The 19,663-nt window shown below is 38.9% G+C and overlaps 1 protein-coding gene across 1 annotated transcript in view; it reads left to right on the forward strand.

The window, feature by feature from the left end:
- Nucleotides 1–19,663, forward strand: part of mybpc3 (myosin binding protein C3) — a 33,273-nt gene continuing 13,610 nt past the window's right edge. The window contains exons 1-19 of the mRNA XM_087839538.1: nt 1–139; nt 4,811–4,906; nt 5,953–6,030; nt 6,322–6,470; nt 6,941–7,058; nt 7,186–7,234; nt 7,984–8,022; nt 9,584–9,643; nt 10,460–10,483; nt 12,117–12,280; nt 12,375–12,507; nt 14,167–14,169; nt 14,286–14,410; nt 14,514–14,619; nt 16,879–17,045; nt 18,384–18,549; nt 18,637–18,743; nt 18,858–18,887; nt 18,972–19,111. Coding sequence (XP_087695664.1) covers nt 115–139; nt 4,811–4,906; nt 5,953–6,030; nt 6,322–6,470; nt 6,941–7,058; nt 7,186–7,234; nt 7,984–8,022; nt 9,584–9,643; nt 10,460–10,483; nt 12,117–12,280; nt 12,375–12,507; nt 14,167–14,169; nt 14,286–14,410; nt 14,514–14,619; nt 16,879–17,045; nt 18,384–18,549; nt 18,637–18,743; nt 18,858–18,887; nt 18,972–19,111 — 1,779 coding nt within the window. The 5' untranslated portion in view covers nt 1–114. The remainder of the gene's footprint in view (nt 140–4,810; nt 4,907–5,952; nt 6,031–6,321; nt 6,471–6,940; nt 7,059–7,185; nt 7,235–7,983; nt 8,023–9,583; nt 9,644–10,459; nt 10,484–12,116; nt 12,281–12,374; nt 12,508–14,166; nt 14,170–14,285; nt 14,411–14,513; nt 14,620–16,878; nt 17,046–18,383; nt 18,550–18,636; nt 18,744–18,857; nt 18,888–18,971; nt 19,112–19,663) is intronic.

A 19,663-nucleotide genomic window follows, 5' to 3' on the forward strand; every position in this document is an offset into this window, starting at 1 on the left:
AGGGGAGGCATTTTTGGAAAGAGGCCCACTATTAAAGGCAGGGGGTGTTGAGACAGACAGCAGACTGTTTGGGAGCAAAGAGTCACACAATTTGAAGAGAGGAGATTGATCAGGATGCCAGAGCCAGTCAAAAAACCAAGTAAGTGGACATATTCGACTACCTTAGCAAACAAAGATGGAGCAATTTATTTCTCATCTTATTTAATGTTCCTACTGTTTTGCCACATGCCTGCTTTGAGCAAACTAATCCATGAATCAAAAAGTTTGCCATACATATGAGTTCTCTTAATAACTGTAAACTTTTAGATAAACTCTTTATTGTGATATTACCACGTTCTACCTTAATATCTAGTCAGAAGAACAACAATATGGCAAGACGTGTAAAAAGTACATGTGAGAAAAAGCTGAGATGGGCCACACCCCTGTTAAGCAATGAACCACAACCAAACTGCCTGCCTAATACCTGCATATCATTTTCGTTATACACGGTGACACAGCCTTTGTTTTTTGTTCATAGTGTTTTTATATGAAAAGTTTTCTAAACAGACTTAAAACATCATTTTAAATATAAAGCTTATTTATGCCCATGCAATGACTGTAACCTGTGTAACTGAGAAATGACATTTGGAAAACATAAAGAAAATGTAGCTCTTCCTTTTCATGATTATTAAATGAAAGGTAGTTCAATATGTTCACTTTGTACAGCTTAAAGATGCGTAATGCAGTTGACCAGGTAAAGTAGCAGTATTCTTCTTCTATCCCCTCAAATTTAAATATATTCCATGGCTTATTAAGGTGCCACAAGTGCCTTTATTAAAATGCTTTATCAGCCATCATGTAGCCAGGAGCGAAGAATCAGAACCCACTACATTCGTGTGCATGCAGTTGTTGTTTCTCATCAGAAAACACTTTGAACTTGAAGCCCTTTTTGGTCACGTCAGTAGCTCACTTACACATCTCGCGGCGCAGGTGGAAACATCGTCTGATGTGAAATCGACACTGTCACATTTCCAGCATCACTGCATTCACAAAACGATTCACTGATCCAAAAATGCCCCGCAGGATTCCAACTTGACAAATGACTTTCCACAGTTTTCTTTGCGCTCTTGAGTGGGAAATGAATGGCCGTTTGAGGAGCGAGAAGCCTGACATGTCACATATCCGATGACAAAGAGTGCAGCCCAAATGGCCAAGCTTGTGTGCGTGTGTGTGTGTTAAGACCTTTAGTGTCAAGGATTTGTTCAGGACAAATTGTCTTGAGCCCATAACATTACTGACAATTACTATCAGTACAGTGCGGTCGGTAAGATTGTTTTCAGTCAAACATTTAAAGACAAGAATAAATACAGCAACAACATGAAGAAAAGCTGTAATAATATATAAATGAACACATTTGGCTGCAGGAGGTGCATTCAGCTCAATCCTAATCACTCGTTAATGTGATTGAATTAAACAGAGATTAAACTGTAAATGCCAACATTTAACCCGGTCCTCGTGAGATTCAGCTGAAATAATTTGCTAAACATATCCAAAAATAAGGTGAAATTAGGTTTAAAAGATCACTAATCAGCTTTACAATTACTAAAATTCTCTAAAAATAAAACTCAAGGGAGTCTATTTGACCTTAAAGCCAGACAGCAGTATGAAAATTAGAACAGTACAGATGATTGACAACATGACAAGAAGGGCACATTATTCTTCCTCTCCCTTTAAAGTCACAAAAATAGCATCCAGCTAATCCCTCAACTATGATACCTGCAACCCCTGTTGCAGCTTAAGCCTGCCAGCCTCATTTATTACTCCAGTACATATGCATCCTATATTTAAACGCATACTTGCGGGGCCATCTGTTAACATGTGGAGGGCTTTTTTTTTTCTTTTTTTGGTTTGTGTGTGGTTACGTGAGGACTCGCTGAAGACTGTCCGCCTGCATTACGCCAGCACAAAGTGTGCGATTCATAACTGTTAAACCATTAAACATGTCAGTCAGTCGTGTCAGTCACGCTCACTGTTTTTAGGCTTCTTGTAAAGACGACAAGCACTTAAGAGTTGCTGAAGAAATTTTTTCAGTCTTTCAGATTAAAAGTGTTTAGCTTGTACACATACAGTACAGCACTGTTAATGCTTGTTCACGTTCCAGAATGTGCTCCAGAATTCATTTTTTGTCTTCTAACTTGATGTTTGTGCTTTGACAGGATCTGTGTGGAGTGGCAAAAGGCAAATTTATTGGTTTTCAGTTAGCCCCACCCAGTGTGCTGTGGACTGTACAACATTTTTCATCCTGGGCAGCCATGCTGAGCTCATGACTCTTCTAGCTTTGCTGACATATTCATACTTATTGTTGCCCCCATATGTCTTTTTCTTTCTTCAGAATTTCTTCGGGCATGATCTTTGTTTTTTGAGCAGAGAGAAATTACCCAGATGAAAAAAAGTTTAAATAATGTCAAATCTCACAGATATTTGTCATTTAGTGTTTTTACAGCATGATCAAATTCTAATCACCGAATGCTCGGTGAGATGATGGTATCTGTGTTCACTGCTGGCCTGGCAGCATATGAGCTTTAAAGAAAGAAAGTTAAATTGACACATCAAAGGTTTGCTTTTAATTTCCAACCCACCCTCCCCAGTTTCAGCATTTGCCAGGAAACCAAAGACTCAGGAGGCAGAAGAGGGGTCCTCTGTGATCTTTGAGGCAGAGACTGAAAAGCCAGACGCTAAAGTAAAATGGCAGTGCAACTCAAAGGACATTGCCAGCGACAGCAAATACATTATTGCAGCCGACGGGAACAAGCACTCGCTCACTATAAAAGTTATTACCAAAGAAGACGCCAGTGTCTACGCAGTGATTGCTGGGGGCTCAAAGGTCAAATTTGAATTGAAGGTGGTGTCTCAACCAGGTGGGAGATTGCGATGCTGCTGCTGTGCATTTGAGGTCTCTGTGTGCTCACCTACGGGCTGTAATGTCATCACTGCGCACAAAGCAAAATGGAGCACTCGATGCAGAAAACCACTGAAGCAGTAAATAGTTGACACACTGCATGCACTTGATGTTTCTGCACATTCTGACAGCACCCTCTGACAGCTACTCAAAACCAGATCTTTGAAACAGCTCTGTATGCTGTGCATTTGAGAGATGTTTGCTTTAAAAGGATCAGTTTGACATTTTGGGGAATGCATCATTTCTTTTCCTGTCGAGAATTAAGTTAGAAGATTGACAAAACTCTCGTATTTGACAGCTAGATTCAAGGTTATAGTCAGCAGACAGCTGGCTTAGCATATAACTCATACTGTATTAAGGGCAGCTACCTTGACTCGGTCCAAAGATTTAAAAAAAAAACATCAGACCACCTGTGCATGAAAGGGCACCTCTATAGCTCAATGTGAAGTTGCTGGGGAACCAGAAATGACTGTGTTGAACTTTGTCCAGACCTTTTTTAAAAAGAGACATCTATAAAGGTTTAGACCCTCAGAAGTGGCCAATTGTTATGTGGTTAAATATGTTTTGTAGTTGTGCATACAAACTTAGGAGAGGCATTCTTATGGGGCTAGAGTAATCAACTTAAAAACATTTTGTTTTGTGTTCTGTTGGATTTCAGTAACCCTGCTGCCCCCGTCCCTGCTGGAATCACAAGGTGATCAGCTGTTGGCTCATTAGAACAAATCTATGACATTCAAGCCTGGTTCCCTGAACGGAAAGCTCTGTATTAAGGGACTTTAAAAGCTTGAGTGTCGTCACACTGTGTTTTCCCCAAACATGACATTGTGATTTTTTAACACATCAAAAAATCCTACTGAAACTACATGAGAACCTACGTGGTCCACTAAATCAAAAATAATTGTCCCAGAAGGGACTTGAACACTAGTCAGCTGGCGTAAGGGTCTGTGACATTTGGCTTTGTCGCTATAACTGGAAACAGGCCTTCATGTTGTTTCAGTAAGACTTAAATTGTACATAACAGATGGTGGAGAGAGAGAGAGAAGTCATCCAAGCCAGTGGTTGGATGACTCGTTGTAACGTGACTAGAAATTACACAGCTTCCTTCAGTTAGTTGCATGCCTGTGTCCTGGGGACTGTTGTCTCTAAATACAAATGATATTACAACAGCAAGTTTATTTCCCAAAAAGTCCAGCTCTTCATTTGAGGCCGTGAACACACCTACTCACTCGTTTAACTTCACTCATTTTGTCGTGTATTTTATCGCACCTGCACAGCACTCTAATGTACATTGAGACGATTGCTAAGTGTGTCACAGAGCAACATTTGTGCTATTAGTTTATCAGTGTCACCCTTTGGCTTTAGTAAGATGTAAACAAATGTCAAAGAAAGACAGCGGCCAAAGTGCCCAGTGTGCTATAAGGGACTGGCCACAGCTGTCTGGGGCTCATATCATAGCCACCTTTACTCTGTTTGCATGACGACCTTGACCCACACCAGTGCATTATTTCCTCATGAGTAACCACCACTTGACTGGCACTGAGGAAAGGCATGAGAGGCAGCTGATAACACATGGAAAGTCAGCGGGCCTTTAAAAAATGATAAGACAAAAATATTTTGGTGATGAATGTTGGCCAGATACCTTTGTGGAGATAGGTTAATTGAAAAATCTAAATTGCCCATAGGTGTGAATGCAGGAGTGAATGTGAGTGCGAATAGTTGTCTGTCCCAGTGCGTTAGCCCTGCGACAGACTAGCGACCTGTCCAGGGTGTCACTGTTTGGAGCTGATTCTTTGTTGAGAGGGGAACAGTGAATGGACTAAACGTATGATTGTTGTTTCTCTGTGCCTCTCAAATGTTGCTTGCTATCTTCAGCTGAGGCCCCTGCTGATGGAAAACCAGAAGAAGCCCCTTCTCACCCTGCAGTAGCCCCAGTACAAGAAGAAACTCCTGCCCCAGCACAAGCTGAGGGTAAGTTCATTTTTATCACTCAGTGATTCCTTTGTTCTCTTACCAGCTGTCCATTTTTATAAAATATGCTGTGAAAATCATTCCCCAAATGCTCAAAAATGCCCCAAAATATCCCATAACTGTACATGTGTACTCCACAAAGACTTTGAAAACAGCTGCCATTTGTAAGAAAAGGCATTGCCTGGATGCTATTTCAAGTTTTGCACATGCTATGTTTAAAGAAAAGGTCTCCAAGGTTCTGTAATTCCATGCAGCAGGGTAGATAAATACAGGACCCCTCAGACTTTTTAATGACCTTCTTTTAAAGAGGATTTCACATTTATTTTTACTGTAGTAGAGTAATGTCAGATCAAAAATTGTCATATTGTATTTTACAAAGTTTCACCAACAGCAGAAAGTTGAATGGTTTATGTCATGTGCCTCTATGTGACAAGTGCATTAAGGAGGCAAATACAGGGCACAGGAAATAACCTCAAACAATGAGCAAATCCAAACTTTTGCCAGTGAAAAGTTGCCAGAAAACATTAGAATGAACCTCAAAGACAGTGAGCAAGTTTACTCAACAAAGGACATAAGGCGACTAAGACAAGACAGATGCAGAGGGATGACTGGGGCAAAGAGGAGATACAGCTGAACTGGACAAGACAAGAGATGAGAGACTACCAAAATAAAACAGGAAGTAACACAGGCACAACAACAGCCACACACAGAGACTTGACAACCTGACATGAGGAACAAGGAGGAAATATAGTGACCACAACAGTAACTGAAACTAAAAACCCAAGCCTGAACACGAAATAACATACACAAAGCTGAAAAACAAAATAATAATAAACAATTTAGGAATGACCCTGAAGATCATAAACAGAACACGAGGGACCGAAATATAAAAAAGATTGGGTCAGCAGCCCAGGACCATGATAGGTTTGTCTTAACTCTCAGAGCTAAGCTAATAATGTGCTATTTTCAACATAATGTAAAACCCAAACATTTTTATAATTGAAGTTCATGCTGTAGCATTGTATTTTAATCCCGTTGGTTTTCAGATGCACATCCTCCAGACACCAGACAGGACCTGACTGGACTCTTCACAGAGAAACCTCAGAGTGGAGAAGTCACTGTAGGTAAGTGGCTTCAAAATACAGGATATAAAATTAAATACATTTAATCTTTAATCTAATCCCACTGAATTAACCAGCTATGTATAGGAAGGGTGGACACACAAAAGCAAAGATACTTGTAATGAAAATTTGAAAAAAAGTAGAATATTGTATCCTTTTAATAAAAAAAAAAAGAAGCTATATCGCACAATGAATGTAATGTGTATAATGTGCGCTCAGTAAGATGATCATTTGTAGAAAAGGTAAAGATGCCATCAGATATGAGAATCAAATCCAAGCCTTGTTTTCACACAGGTGAAAACATCACATTTGTGGCTAAAGTGAACGCTGAGTCGCTGCTGAAGAAACCCACGGTCAAATGGTTCAAAGGGAAGTGGATGGACCTTGCCAGCAAGTCTGGAAAACACCTGCAACTGAAGGAGACATATGACCGCAACACCAAGGTGGGCTAATGCTAAAAAGACATCACAACAAACAACACAAGAAGAAATTTGGAATAACATATGTTAAAAGCTATGCTTCCTTTCAAGGAACACACAAATGCAAGGGCTCATGTTGTTTGTCACTAAAATGACCTTAAGGCTGGAATATGTAGCATTTCACGCTGAAGCAACCGACATGTTTTGCAAGTCCTGCCCTTCTCACTCTCAGTTGGGCAACATCTTGCCTCAGGCATTTATCCTGAAAGCACGACAAACCACAGGCACGCTATCTTCGAGGCAATGACACAGCAGTGACACATCAAACCTGTTCGGAAACCCAGAACTTCAAGGAAACTTAGATATTTCAAAGGAAAGGAGTCAGGGAAAATCAGCAGACACCTTCCTAAAAACATCCCACATACACACAGCAAAACACATTATATCTCCAAACACATTAAATCTCACATCTCTTTGCACACATGTGATTGCAGGTCTACACATTTGAGATGCACATCATTGCTGCCAAGGCTAACTTTGCTGGAGGTTATAGATGTGAGGTTTCATCCAAGGATAAGTTTGACAGCTGCAACTTTGACCTCACTGTTCATGGTGAGTGTCCTTATTTTATTAATGTGACACTCTTTTTATAATACATACATACATACATACATACATACATACATACATATGTATACATGCACCACAGTGATTTATGGTATTGGACACTTTCTTTCAGAGGCTTGTGCTCCAGAGGGCCTGGATATAAGAGCAGCTTTCAGACGCACGTAAGTTTTATTTAAAAAAATTAAATAAAATATTAATATATGTCATTCCAAGAATAAACAAAGTGATGTGACATTTTTAAAAAGATTTTAAAACGTAAATTGTTTATATGAGTTGTTCATTGAGAGTTTAACTTCCTCATCCCATTTCTTTAATGTCACAGCTATAAAATTCACATTCCCTTTATAAAACTATTTATAATCCATTAATAAATCACACTTTTACTTCAATTTTGTATTACCAGGCTGACTATATTTTAATAAAAGTGAAATATTGTCATATGTGAATGGTACATTTTGATACATTTTTTGTGATCTGTTTTCTGTAATCTCGTTTTATAATCAGAAAACCATTTTATTTTGGATTTGTTTCATATGAACAAACCAGTTTTTGCCCTCTGTAGAAAAATACAGAATATTTTTAAACAGTCTAAAGACGACTATTTTAAAGTGTGAAGGAAAGGACTGAATTATTTCATTAGATGAGCTGGAGTAATTACTTCTGCATGTTTTCGGTAGATAACACAAACACTGAAAACCACTTAAGTACCCATAGGCAGATACATTTTTGCACATGCTTTAAATCAGAGTCAATGGGGAACAAAACTGCAGCCATCACTTTGCCGTCAGCTTTGTGTATGATAGCGAGGACTCAGTAGATTATAAAGTCAATGCACAAGTACAGTTGCTAATAAACTGCAGTGGATTATTGCTGTCTGTGAAAAATAACTGTGGAAATGCTAACCTGTCAGGAGTGAAGGCGGTAAGAAGAGAAGTGGACCAGGAGCAAGGTAGTAAAGGTGTTTGTTGCAACAACTGAGGCCTGTATTCAAACTCTGAGGACTTTGTTAAATAACAGAGAAATCAGGATGCAGATCAGAGACTCGTCTCTCTTCTGCGGCCTGCCTTTTCTCTGCCAAACAAACCCAGTGTTGTGAATGATACGGCCTCCCTTTTGCAGATTTTTGAGAACGACAACAGAAGGAAAACCTTGAGAGAGAGCTAAGTGTGGGACTCAAATTCAAAATCCAAAATGCAACTGCTAATTATAGCTGCGATTGTGTTAATCTTCGGCTCTCCATATGTGGAGATTTGAGCTATTAAACTGTTAAGTGACATGCCGCTAGTTGCATCTGTCAGCTCCCTCTGATCTCCTCCTGGGTCTTCATCAAAACACCAAAGCCAGCTGCACAAACAGCTACATGGCAGAGTGAAATTGGACGGTGGTTTGATCATACTGAAAGTGCAGGATGTGCTAAGACACAGGCTTTTCAGTAGCCGAGCTCTTCCATAAGGGGTTGCCACACAGAGGAAGTGCTGCTATGGTGTGTTGTAACTCCACCGCATAAACCAGAGACTCACCTTCTAATCCTGCTGCCGGGTCACAGGCAGGAGACAAACACACAGTCACATCTACTGTGCCCTTGTTTTTATCTGTTATCCCACTCATGAGCAGCAAACAGAGCCTATATCGTACGGTGACTTGTGTTTTCTTTAACCTTCAGTGTTGTGCTTTGTTCTTGCGTGAATGAATGCTGCTGTTCATGGCTTGAAGAACAGTTCTATAGTTTTGGGAAATACAACTTTTTGACTTTGTTTCCAGAAATGAAGTAAAGTTATCCTAATGTAACAAGAATGGAAGGAGATGTAAACGGCTTGCCTCGATGCCTTAGGCATGACTGGCTTTGCTGTTTTGCTCTTTGTTAAAAGATGCTGGTATAAGACAGATACAGTCATTCCTCAAAAACAAGAACACCATCTTGTGTAATTTCTTAGTAAACTTCCATGTAGTAAACTATTTGATTTTCAGCAGGGATTATAGTCACATTCAGATGCACACTGGCAGCTGTGGGCACCACAGTTGAGCAGTTATTCCTGTTAAACTTTTCCAAGTCTGCTTCGAGTCCGGCTGGACTCATGAAGCCGGTATGCTGTATTTGTGGAGCTTTGTGAATTTTCCACCTACATTAACTGGACCAAACAGACCCCGACCCCCCTGACTACACCAGCATAAATAAATGTGTATTTCCCAAAATGAAAGCTGCTTCCTTAAACATGGCAACATCTGTCTTTGCAGACAAAAACATCTGCCTGCACTTCACATCTTTCCATTTGTTTTCTTTTAGTTTCGGCGTGTCCGATCCAGTTTTTTTTTTTTTCTTCCAACATTTTGATATGCAAGCATGTCTCTCCCTTGCATATTGGAGTAAACAGGAAATGATTCACCGAGTCTGGGAATGTGGATTTGTTTTATTTAAAATAGACTATATCTGTTTAGTAATAACATTTACTTATTGAAGAAATGAGAAAAAGGTAACCTACTGGGCTGTTGATATTTTCTGATTCCTGCAGTAGCACAGACGGAAATGATGACTCAGGAGAGCTGGACTTCAGTACTCTATTAAAAAAGAGGTAAGCAATTACAAACTAATAAACAAAAAAATTCTAATTATTTATAGTCTTTCAGCTTTTGTTGTTGTTTTTTTGGAGGGTTGCCCTTTATAATCTAAAACTCTCACGCTTTCATTCCTTCTGGATCTCCTTGCATCTTCAGAGAGTAAGCTACTTCTGCATTTGCAAACTAAAAGTTGGAATGATCACGGATCTGCAACCAAATAAGCCTGAACACAAACTAACAATGCACAGTGATAATTTAAGGTGGCATGATGTGTTCATTATCTCTGAGCTTTTATATTTGTCTGTCACGCAGAATAGAAAAAAGTGTTACCATTTTTTAAACGTATACACATGATTTTCCATCACATAACATCCTGAGTCACTTTGTCAGATCCCATTGTTTTTCCTCACGCTTTAAATTAATCCCCTGCTCACCACTGTCACAGCCCCGAAGATCATTTCACTCAGTCTATAATAAGTCTGACAATAGTTCCACCTCTGTGCACCTACATTTTTCTTTGAAAGTCTTCGGGGTTAACACATGTCACATCCCTAAAATCCGCATATATGCCTCACTATAAGCAGACCCTGTGTTAAAATCCAAACAATGCATTCTTTGTTAGCATATGAGTCATTTTTGACTGACGTTGTGACTCAGGTTTAGCGTGTGCACGATTGCTTCAGTGCATTTTAACCATTGTAATGATATTTAATGTGCTTTAAAAGCATATTTCTAATTTGCTGATTGCATTGCTTTTGAAATGCTGTGTTTTAACTTTTCTGGTTTGTTTTGCCATATTTGCCTCTTGGGTTCTACCTCTGAATGAGCAGCAGTTTTTTAAAACCCTCAAATCGGTAAGAAACTGCTGACACGTTGTCTGAATGTCACTGGGAAACTTTTTGTTGTTCTGTGTTACTTGTTTTTTTCCCCCATGACAGCAAACATTTGACAGCAATAATTAATAGCAATGCTGAAATCACAATCATTCTTAGCTGATTAAGTGCTGCTAGTCTATTACAGAAGCATAAGCAAGAGTCAGTCATTTTGACAGTATGTAAAACAAATGCATAATAATTCCCCATTACATGATGCACAGAGCAGGCAGATGGAGTTAAACAAAACTTTACTCAGGAGGCAGTCTCACACCAAACAAGACATCAGCAGCAAGTAAGCAACAAGGAAACAGATGACAGGTACACAGAAGTACACAAGCAGTGTGCACAGCTTAGTTAATCCAAGGTATGAAAAGGAGACATTCTCATTTGTAGTGAAACTGCTCTAAAGAAAAAGAAAATGCCCATTTTATCTTATTTTGATACAAATATGTTGATATTAATGTTTAATGGGGATCATATTTGCTAGGGAAATTTAAGCATCTCATAGTTTTTCACATCTATAACTTTTATTAACAGTGACAGTCTCATATGGAAGGTGAGCAGCGCAACTGGACTGTATAAAAATAATGAATTTCAGGCCTCAATTATGGTGCGAGGGAAAGCTGTTTTCTCTATTTTTTTCTCTATATTATTTCTGCCTCTTTTCTGGCAGCCAGTTGTTTATTTAATGGGGTTAGGCAAGTAGTTTAGGTGCCTAACCTTAACCAAATAAATAAATAAGTTCACATAAAATTTAAAAAAGTAAAAAAAGAAGACGAAGAAATACAAAGTAGGTATATATGGAAATATAGTACTACAAGTAAGTCAAACTCTTGCCATGCCTTCACCACCACTTTAACCTTTTTTTTTAAATCTTTTCAATCAACAAGTTTTTTGTTGTCTTCACTACCAAATGTAATTTAGTAGCGAATATAATACATTGTTATGAAGCAGGGTACAGGGCTGTAGTTCAGGAGGTAGAGCAAGTCATCGACTAACCGGAAGGTTAGTCATAAAATCCCTGGCTGCTCCAGTTCGATATTGAACCCTGAGTTAAAGAATGAACATGAGAGAGAAAGCATTTAGGCGAGGGGAAAAATTGCTCGTTTAAATGTGTGTGTAAATGAGACATGTTGTACAATGCACTTTGAATGCCTAAGTAGTCCATTAAAGAAAATGTGCTGCTGTCCATTAACAGCAGCACAAAAAATGTGCATGGGGAGCTTCATGGAAAGCCTTTCTCAGGTGGCTCAGTAATTTTGTTCATGTAGTTTGTAATACTCCTAAATTCTTGAAATTAGCTTTACAGTAACTACAAAATGAGATCAAGCCCATAATGACACAACAGGAGATTACAAAACACAATCGATATCGATCTGTTTAAACTAATCATTAGCTACAAGTTTGTAAACAATCTACTAAAATGACTCTTGAGCTTTTGCTTGTTAGTTTTTCAGTATCAAATATTGAACTGATGCATGCGATATCAATGAATCTGACTGTGTCCATTTTGCTAGTATGTTACAGTGACTGTCCCTGTTTTAACAGCCTACTTCTTTTCACTCATTTGTGTCACTGGAGTGGTTTTAACATCTCTGTCTTTGTGTGTTAGAACCGTGCAGGTGCACACGGAGACCGATGTGGATGTGTGGAACATCCTCAGCCAGGCTCCTCCTACTGAATATGAAAAGATTGCTTTTCAGTACGGAATCACCGACCTGAGGGGCATGCTCAAGAGGCTGAAGAAGATGAAGAAAGAGGAAAAGAAAAGTGAAGGTTGGTGCGCTGAGCTTGTAGCAAAACTAACACAATTTAAATGAAAACCTAACAGAGACTGATTATTTTATTTTATTTATGCTCTGAAACACAGCTTTCCTCAAAAAGCTGGATCCTGCCTACCAAGTGTCAAAGGGCCACAAAATAAAACTGGCTGTTGAGGTTGCCAATTCAGATATTGAGGTGAAGTGGCTGAAAAACGGGCAAGAAATTCAACCAACTGGAAGGTCTGAATACACCCTACCTGTGCACCTTTGCTAAGTTTTATTTTTATAGATGCAAGTATTTTATCTTAATCAGGGCCTCATGCCTCAGTTTGCAGGGTGAGCTGAGGGATACTTAAAATGCATGCAGCCTTCTGAATGAGAAAGTGAATGCTGTTTTATTTCTAAAGTTTTAAATAACTCTGCAAAAAAAGAATCTGGTTTTTAGCAGGTCTTAAAATTAGTTAAATACAATTAAAGTCAGATGAACAACGGCACATATTATATATTACACTGTGTCAGTATTTATGTAACAAAGATTAAGGTGCGATGGAAGAGGAGTGTGTGGAAAAACTAACACTTCCACAGGAATTTGATTGATCATCGGTAAATGTGAGTGGCTTTATAAAAGCAGATGTTTTGGCAGTTTCTAGATCTGGAGCATTCAGATATATCTTAACACAATGAGGAGCAGGAAAGAAAACATCAGTGATCTTAGAGAAGCTATTATTGTTGCACATCAATCTTCATCATCAAACACTTTAAAGTCTGTCATTCTGCACTGAACTTATATTCAGTTGTAAAACATTTAAAACAGCTGCCAATTTTCCCACGAGTGGACGTCCCATCAAATTCACCCCAAGGCAGAAAGTTTGGAAAAACCCAACAACTACAACTCGGACTCTTACATGTTAAATGCTAAAGTTTGTTACAGTACAATAAGAAAAAGACTGAACAAGGCTGGCTTGCTTGGACGGGTTGCCAGGAGAAAGTCTCTTCTCTCTAAAAAGATCTTGGCAGCATGGATTAGGTTGCATAGTTGCATCTCAACAAACCACGAGACTTCAACAATGTCCTCTGGACAGACGAGACCAAAGTGAAGATGTTTGGCCAGGTGGTGGAGGGGTGATGATTTAGGGTTGTTTTGCAGCCGCAGGAATTGCAGTCACTGAATCGACCATAAACTCCTCTGTGTACCAAAGTGTTCTGGAGTCAAATATGTCAAAATTGCCAAAACTGGGCCATGCAAAAGGACAATGATCAGCAAAAGAATAAAGGTGTTGCATTCAGATATATCATATAAAAGCTGAGGACCCCATGATCAACACTTCCATTGGTAAACAAATGCACATAGCAAACGAAAATAAGAGGAAAATGCGTGGCGGGACTAAGATTATAACTTTCAGCTAAGATGAGAATGTATTTGGTTTCTTGACAGTGAAAGATGAATTTTTTATATATATCCAGTCAAAGTCCAGACCTTATGGGCATAAATAAATGTCCACAAGCCTCAATGACCTGTAGAAATGTTGCAAAAAAGTGGGTCAAAATTCCTCCACACCAATGTGAAAGCCTGATAAAGTCATACCGAAAATGATTACTTCACATTATTGCAACTAATGGTCTTTCCACAAGCTATTGAATCATGGGCTGTGCTTAGTTTTCACACACTGCTTCTGCATTTTGACTTAGGTTCTTTTTAATGTGTTGTTGTTCATCTGAAATTCTATTTAAATCATTTTAGAAGATGCTCAGGGTGGCTTTTTATTATATTCTGTTGCAAAACTTTAGGAAGAACATACTTAACTATATTACTGATTGTTTTTCATTTCTCTCTTTTGCCTCTCCATGACCAACTTCCCTAATTTGTACCTTTATTGCGTCATTTGGTTAAATCGATAGCAAGTAAGTGTCATAAGTAATACAAAACATTTCCTTTCCTTCTCACACGCTATATTGTGGTTTTAAAAAACAAATAAAAACAGTGTTTTCATTGTGTGATAATCTTCCTCCCTGTCAAGGTACATATTTGAGAGTGTTGGCAACATGCGGTACCTCACCATCAACCACTGCTCCCTGGCAGATGATGCAGCGTATACCTGTAAAGTAGGAGAAGAGAAGTGCACCACTGAGCTCTTTGTTAAAGGTATTTGATGTTTTGAGAACATTCACAACATACCAGTTCCAGTACAGGTATGCAAAAACAAAGATGTTCAGCTAAATCACATGTTCTTATCTGTTTTGTGCAGAGCCTCCTATCCTGGTAGTGAAAAATCTGGAGGATCAGATGGTCATGAAGGGTGAACGGGTGGAGTTAGAGTGTGAAGTCTCAGAGGAAGGAGCAAATGTTAAATGGTTAGATGTTTTTCTTTACACTCATGGCTAAGCAGCCAGTAACTGATCATCCATGTCCTAATTTATAAAAGCTGAATAATCCTTATTAAATAAAATAAATGAATCATGAGTGAATAAAAAAGTATTCAAAGTGCCATCTACCATTAAATTATATTTAATCGGGTTAAATTTAGGCTCTCTTTTAATTTGCTGGATCCTTAACAGTTGCTCAGACACCCCACTGATGGCATCTGAGGATGTCATGTCTGCAGATAGATACCAGGCCTCAGAGACTATGAAGTGTTGCTACAAGCTGTGAATTATCATCCCAATGAAAAGGTTGCATGAGCCATTCAGTATGTCCCTCATGACCTTTACCTGAAGAAGAAAGTTGCTGTTACAAATGTATACAAGCTATTATTGTCTGGCCAGTGTAGGTTTGTTGAAACAAAGTACAAAGATTAAATGTATCAGATATACCACCTCTGTATTACAGTTCTCTGGTTCTATGTGTTCCTGAATTACCTGTTAATCTGAAAGGTCACCTTGTGTATTTAATGGAGTGACGCAAGTAGACCTAAACCTGCCAGTAAATTGAGCTAAGGAAATGTGTGATTGTGCAACTAAAATGCAAAAAAACAAAAAGAAACAGGTGGTTGTAACAAAGTGAGAATCATCTGAAAGTTCCAACTTTTGCTAAAGCGATAAAATAAGTGTATAACACAGGACTGCAGCCAAAATGCTTCAAACAAATAGTCAAACCTAGCAAAAATGGCCCAAACTGGCATGTGTATTAATTTGTACATGGTCCATCTAACTAAACAATGTATCCCATTTGTTGAAGTTGGGCTCATGTGAATTCAAATTGGATCAATTCTGAAATGCAATGTAAACTTTCTAACTTAAGATATTGTCTTTATTTCACCTATTGACCTGTACTCTGACCTTGGATTCTGGAAGCAGGAAATCTGTAATGTTGCAATGTAAAGTTACATGTTGTTTAAAGTGTATCATCCAGAATAACATTTTAAATTTTGTTCCACCGCATACTATGAAAAGTACACAAAAACTCACCTATGAAATGTACTGAACTATAATCAGACACGTTGCTAAGTGATGAAACCAACACGTGTGTCATAATATTTTTAAGTGATGAAACAGATGAAATTTCTAAATGTCAAAACATCCCACAGGTCAGTGCTAAACCACTTAACATTGAAATATTAATCATTCAAGCTCTTTTATCTCAAGGGATGACTCAGTCATGTGTCTAAACATAGCAGGCAACTAAGCAAAGAAGTAATTTTAACTGTAACTCTTTAAGCTTTTTGTTACTAGCAGCCTGTTGCAAAAACAAGTAGTTTGTGGTGCGTGGTGTGCAGTGTGTCGTTAAAAAAAACTGAGGAATTTGGGCAAGTGGAGGACAAGAAAAAAAGAACCTGGCTTAAAAAAATGTCTACAGTAGATTAACAATATGTGACAGTCGTGTCCTTAAGGGAAATGTCAGCTAAGCCCTGACACTGGCCCTTCAATTGAACAGTCTAGTGTTCATCAAATCCTCATCACAAATGGTCTCGGTGGAAGTTTGGCTGACAAGAAGTCATTCTTGAGGAAGTGAAACAGGAAAAAAAGAAGCCTGAGATTAGCGAGTTTACCTCAGTTGGACAGAAAGTAAGGTCTGATGAAGTGATGAATTCATATTAAAATTTGTGAGTACAAATAATCATCAGTGCATATGGAGGAGGTCAGGAGAGAGCTTCAACAGTGAGTATCTGCAGCCCTCTGTAAAGCACAGTGGGGGCTCTGTCATGGTTTTGGGACTGCATTTCAGCCAATGGTGTTCGGGATCTTGTCAAAATGGAGAAAGATTGATGAATTAAATACTGATTAAATACAGAAAAGTATCCTCAGATTTTGATTTAGTGTGCAGTGCCAACTTACTTACTGTGATTTTGCCTTATGCTACATTTCCACGTATGTTGGCACATGGTTTAGTAACATGTTTCACCACCTATTTACCATTTTCCTAGCAACATATTATGTACTGTACATAATATGACGCAAAATGTAACAAAAATCTAACGTCTAGCCAATTAGCTGTTTTAATTGTCATACTAGGATTCAGTGACATCAAAATCCACAAGACGTAGTGCATTTTACCTCAAAAGTAGACAACCTCTGAAAAATGGTTGAGCAGTGAAACTAGCTCTTTTTATCTGAAACTTTTCACCATGTTTGTTGATCATATTAATTTTAATTGTGGTTTTAATTTCTGTTCAGGGAGAAAGATGGTGTGGAGCTGACAAGAGACGAATCTTTCAAGTATCGCTTCAAGAAAGACGGCTGCAAGCACGTGCTGATCATTAACGAGGCCACCAAAGAAGACTGTGGCCACTACAAGGTTAAAACAAACGGTGGCGAATCTGTGGCAGAAGTCCTGGTGCAGGGTGAGTGTCAATTACGCCGTACAAACCATATGAACCATTTTTGTCAGTGATGAATTCTTCAAGGACACATTCCCATACCTTACCAATAGCTCCGTGGCCTTGCCACTCTTGGTATGTGGTCTATCTTTAGGATATAGCACCTATCATTGTCCCAAGGTTGCTCCACAGATGTAAGAGCACATGTAAGCTAAAGTTAGAAGACATATATTTCACCTAAAGGGCAAAGAGTACTTTGTGGTTTGAAAGTATGTTTTATTATTAGATGGTAGATTTTCCTCTAGTACCAAGTCACAGCAGCTCGGTGATGCTGATGTAGGATCCCCGCTGGGCACAACTGAATTTTGTAAGTCTCCTTTTGAGAAATTAGTTAGATTTGGAACTTTTTTTTTTCAATAACATGATGGTCTTTGGTATATTTAAGACAAGTGTCTCTTTGAAGGTGATTAGATGTTTTACTTTTAATTCCACAGGTGATCTAGAAATAATGGATGGAGACTGTTCAAACTCATCCATACACGGACGTAGGCAAAATTCATTTAAAAAATCTAGTTAGTTTTCCCTGTAACCATCCTAGCACCATTATCTCACAGAACAAAACATTCATCAAACAATATTTCAACTAAAAGAAAAGATTATCACACAATGGTCATCAACGTCTGTTTAAAATTTCTTCGCTTTATATTGAATATGCATGCTCTCTCCTTTGCATATGTTGTTTTTTGTGTGTGTGTGTGTGTGTGTGTGTTTCAGAGGTGTGTGTAGATATAAACCTGATCTTTGCTCTTTGTTGGCCTTTTAATTGAACAGCGAGCCTGCCAAGAATTACCAGCTGCTATCGTGTTGCAGGGATCAACACCTCAGTCCACAGTAGAGCTCCCATTATAATGCCATTGGACATTCCCATCATATATGCCCTACCTAGCAGTGAGCTGACGTGAAACTGTTGTAACCTTTAAAAGGAGCGCGGTGTGAGATATCTCACCCAGATAACAATTTCCCTGGGACAACTTTAATAACCCTCTTGTACATTATTTCATCTGATATACAGTAATAACCCGAAGCTCCTGCATATGGTCCTCATATCCTCATATCTTGCCACTTTATTTTCTACTATAAATCTAATTAACTATTCCTCTTGTGTCTGTAGCTAAGATACAACACACAGAGGAGACCCTCATGCTCAAAATCATTATCACATTATCCACTCGTATAGTCGCTGGAGCTTTTATTTTTTTTTAATCATATTATCCTCACAAGCTATCAACTAAACCTGGCGTCTCATAAAGCAGAAGGCCTGCTGTTATCTGCACTCTGAGCCTGTGTTTTCTGAACATGTAGAGAAAGAGCTGGAAGTCTACCAGAGCATCGCGGACCTCACAGTGAAAGCAAAAGATCAGGCGGTTTTCAAGTGCGAGGTGTCAGATGAGAACGTGAGGGGAACCTGGTACAAGAATGGCGTCGAAGTCAAGCCTGATGCCAGAGTGAACATCACGCATATTGGCAGGTGAGGACATGTTTGCACGTGGTAATGCGTGTTCGGTATGCTGCCTGCACTCCATGACGCCACAAGCTAAAGTTTTTGACCCCGTAGGATCCACAAACTGACCATTGATGACGTCAAACCGGAGGATGAGGGGGACTACACATTTGTGCCAGATGGCTATGCTTACAACCTCTCTGCTAAACTAAATTTCTTGGGTAAAATGTGTGCTTTTATATTCTTTCACTTTAAAATTAGAGGCTCTTTAGAGACTCACATGTTCAAATTTTACTTAAATAACTTATTTAATTGTTTTTTTCTGGATTTCCAAGAGGTGAAGATTGATTATGTGCCACGCCAAGGTACACAGCCACCAACTTACGCAGATTGTACCAGTCATAATACAAAATATTTTTCCATTTTAACCATTTACATTACATTCACAGATCCTCCTAAGATCCACTTAGACTGTATGGGTCGCACCGCCGAGTCAACCATTGTGGTGGTGGCTGGCAACAAACTACGTCTGGACGTCCCCATCACTGGAGACCCAGCTCCAACAGTGATCTGGACCAAAGGAGAAAAGGTAAGACAAATGAAAGGCTTGTGCTATTAATCATTAATTAAGACATGTGCCACCAGTCCAGAGTTATATAGGTAAGATTTGAAATCTGAAAAAAACCCACTTCATTCATTACCAAAGACACACTGATCAATCACAACATTAAATTACCTACGTGACAGCGTACAGGTCACTGTTGTGCCACCAAAACTGTTCTGACCCAGGTGGGACCTCCGAGGTTGGATAGCGGAGCCTACAAGCTCAATTTGATTGAGATACAGGGATCTCAGAAGCCAGGAAAAAAGATCTTTTTGTTTGGTCTTGCTGGGTGAGGTGGCTGGCTGCCATCGGGGAGTGCTATCATCATGGGGGTGCATGTACTTAAATAATGTAACTGCAGTGCAATGAGAAGATGAATGTTGTTCATTTTACCTGTCTGCAGTTTCAGTGTTGTAGCTGATTAGTTTATATTTGTAGCTGATTATTTTATATTTGAAAGACATACTAATACTGCATTTTAAAAATAAATGCAACAATATGTTACATGCTTCCAATATTAAACAAGCCAAGGAGGTA

This window comes from Neolamprologus brichardi, chromosome 1 (genome assembly GCF_056152115.1).
Source record: "Neolamprologus brichardi isolate AB-2024 chromosome 1, ASM5615211v1, whole genome shotgun sequence".
Taxonomy (NCBI): Eukaryota; Metazoa; Chordata; class Actinopteri; order Cichliformes; family Cichlidae; genus Neolamprologus; species Neolamprologus brichardi.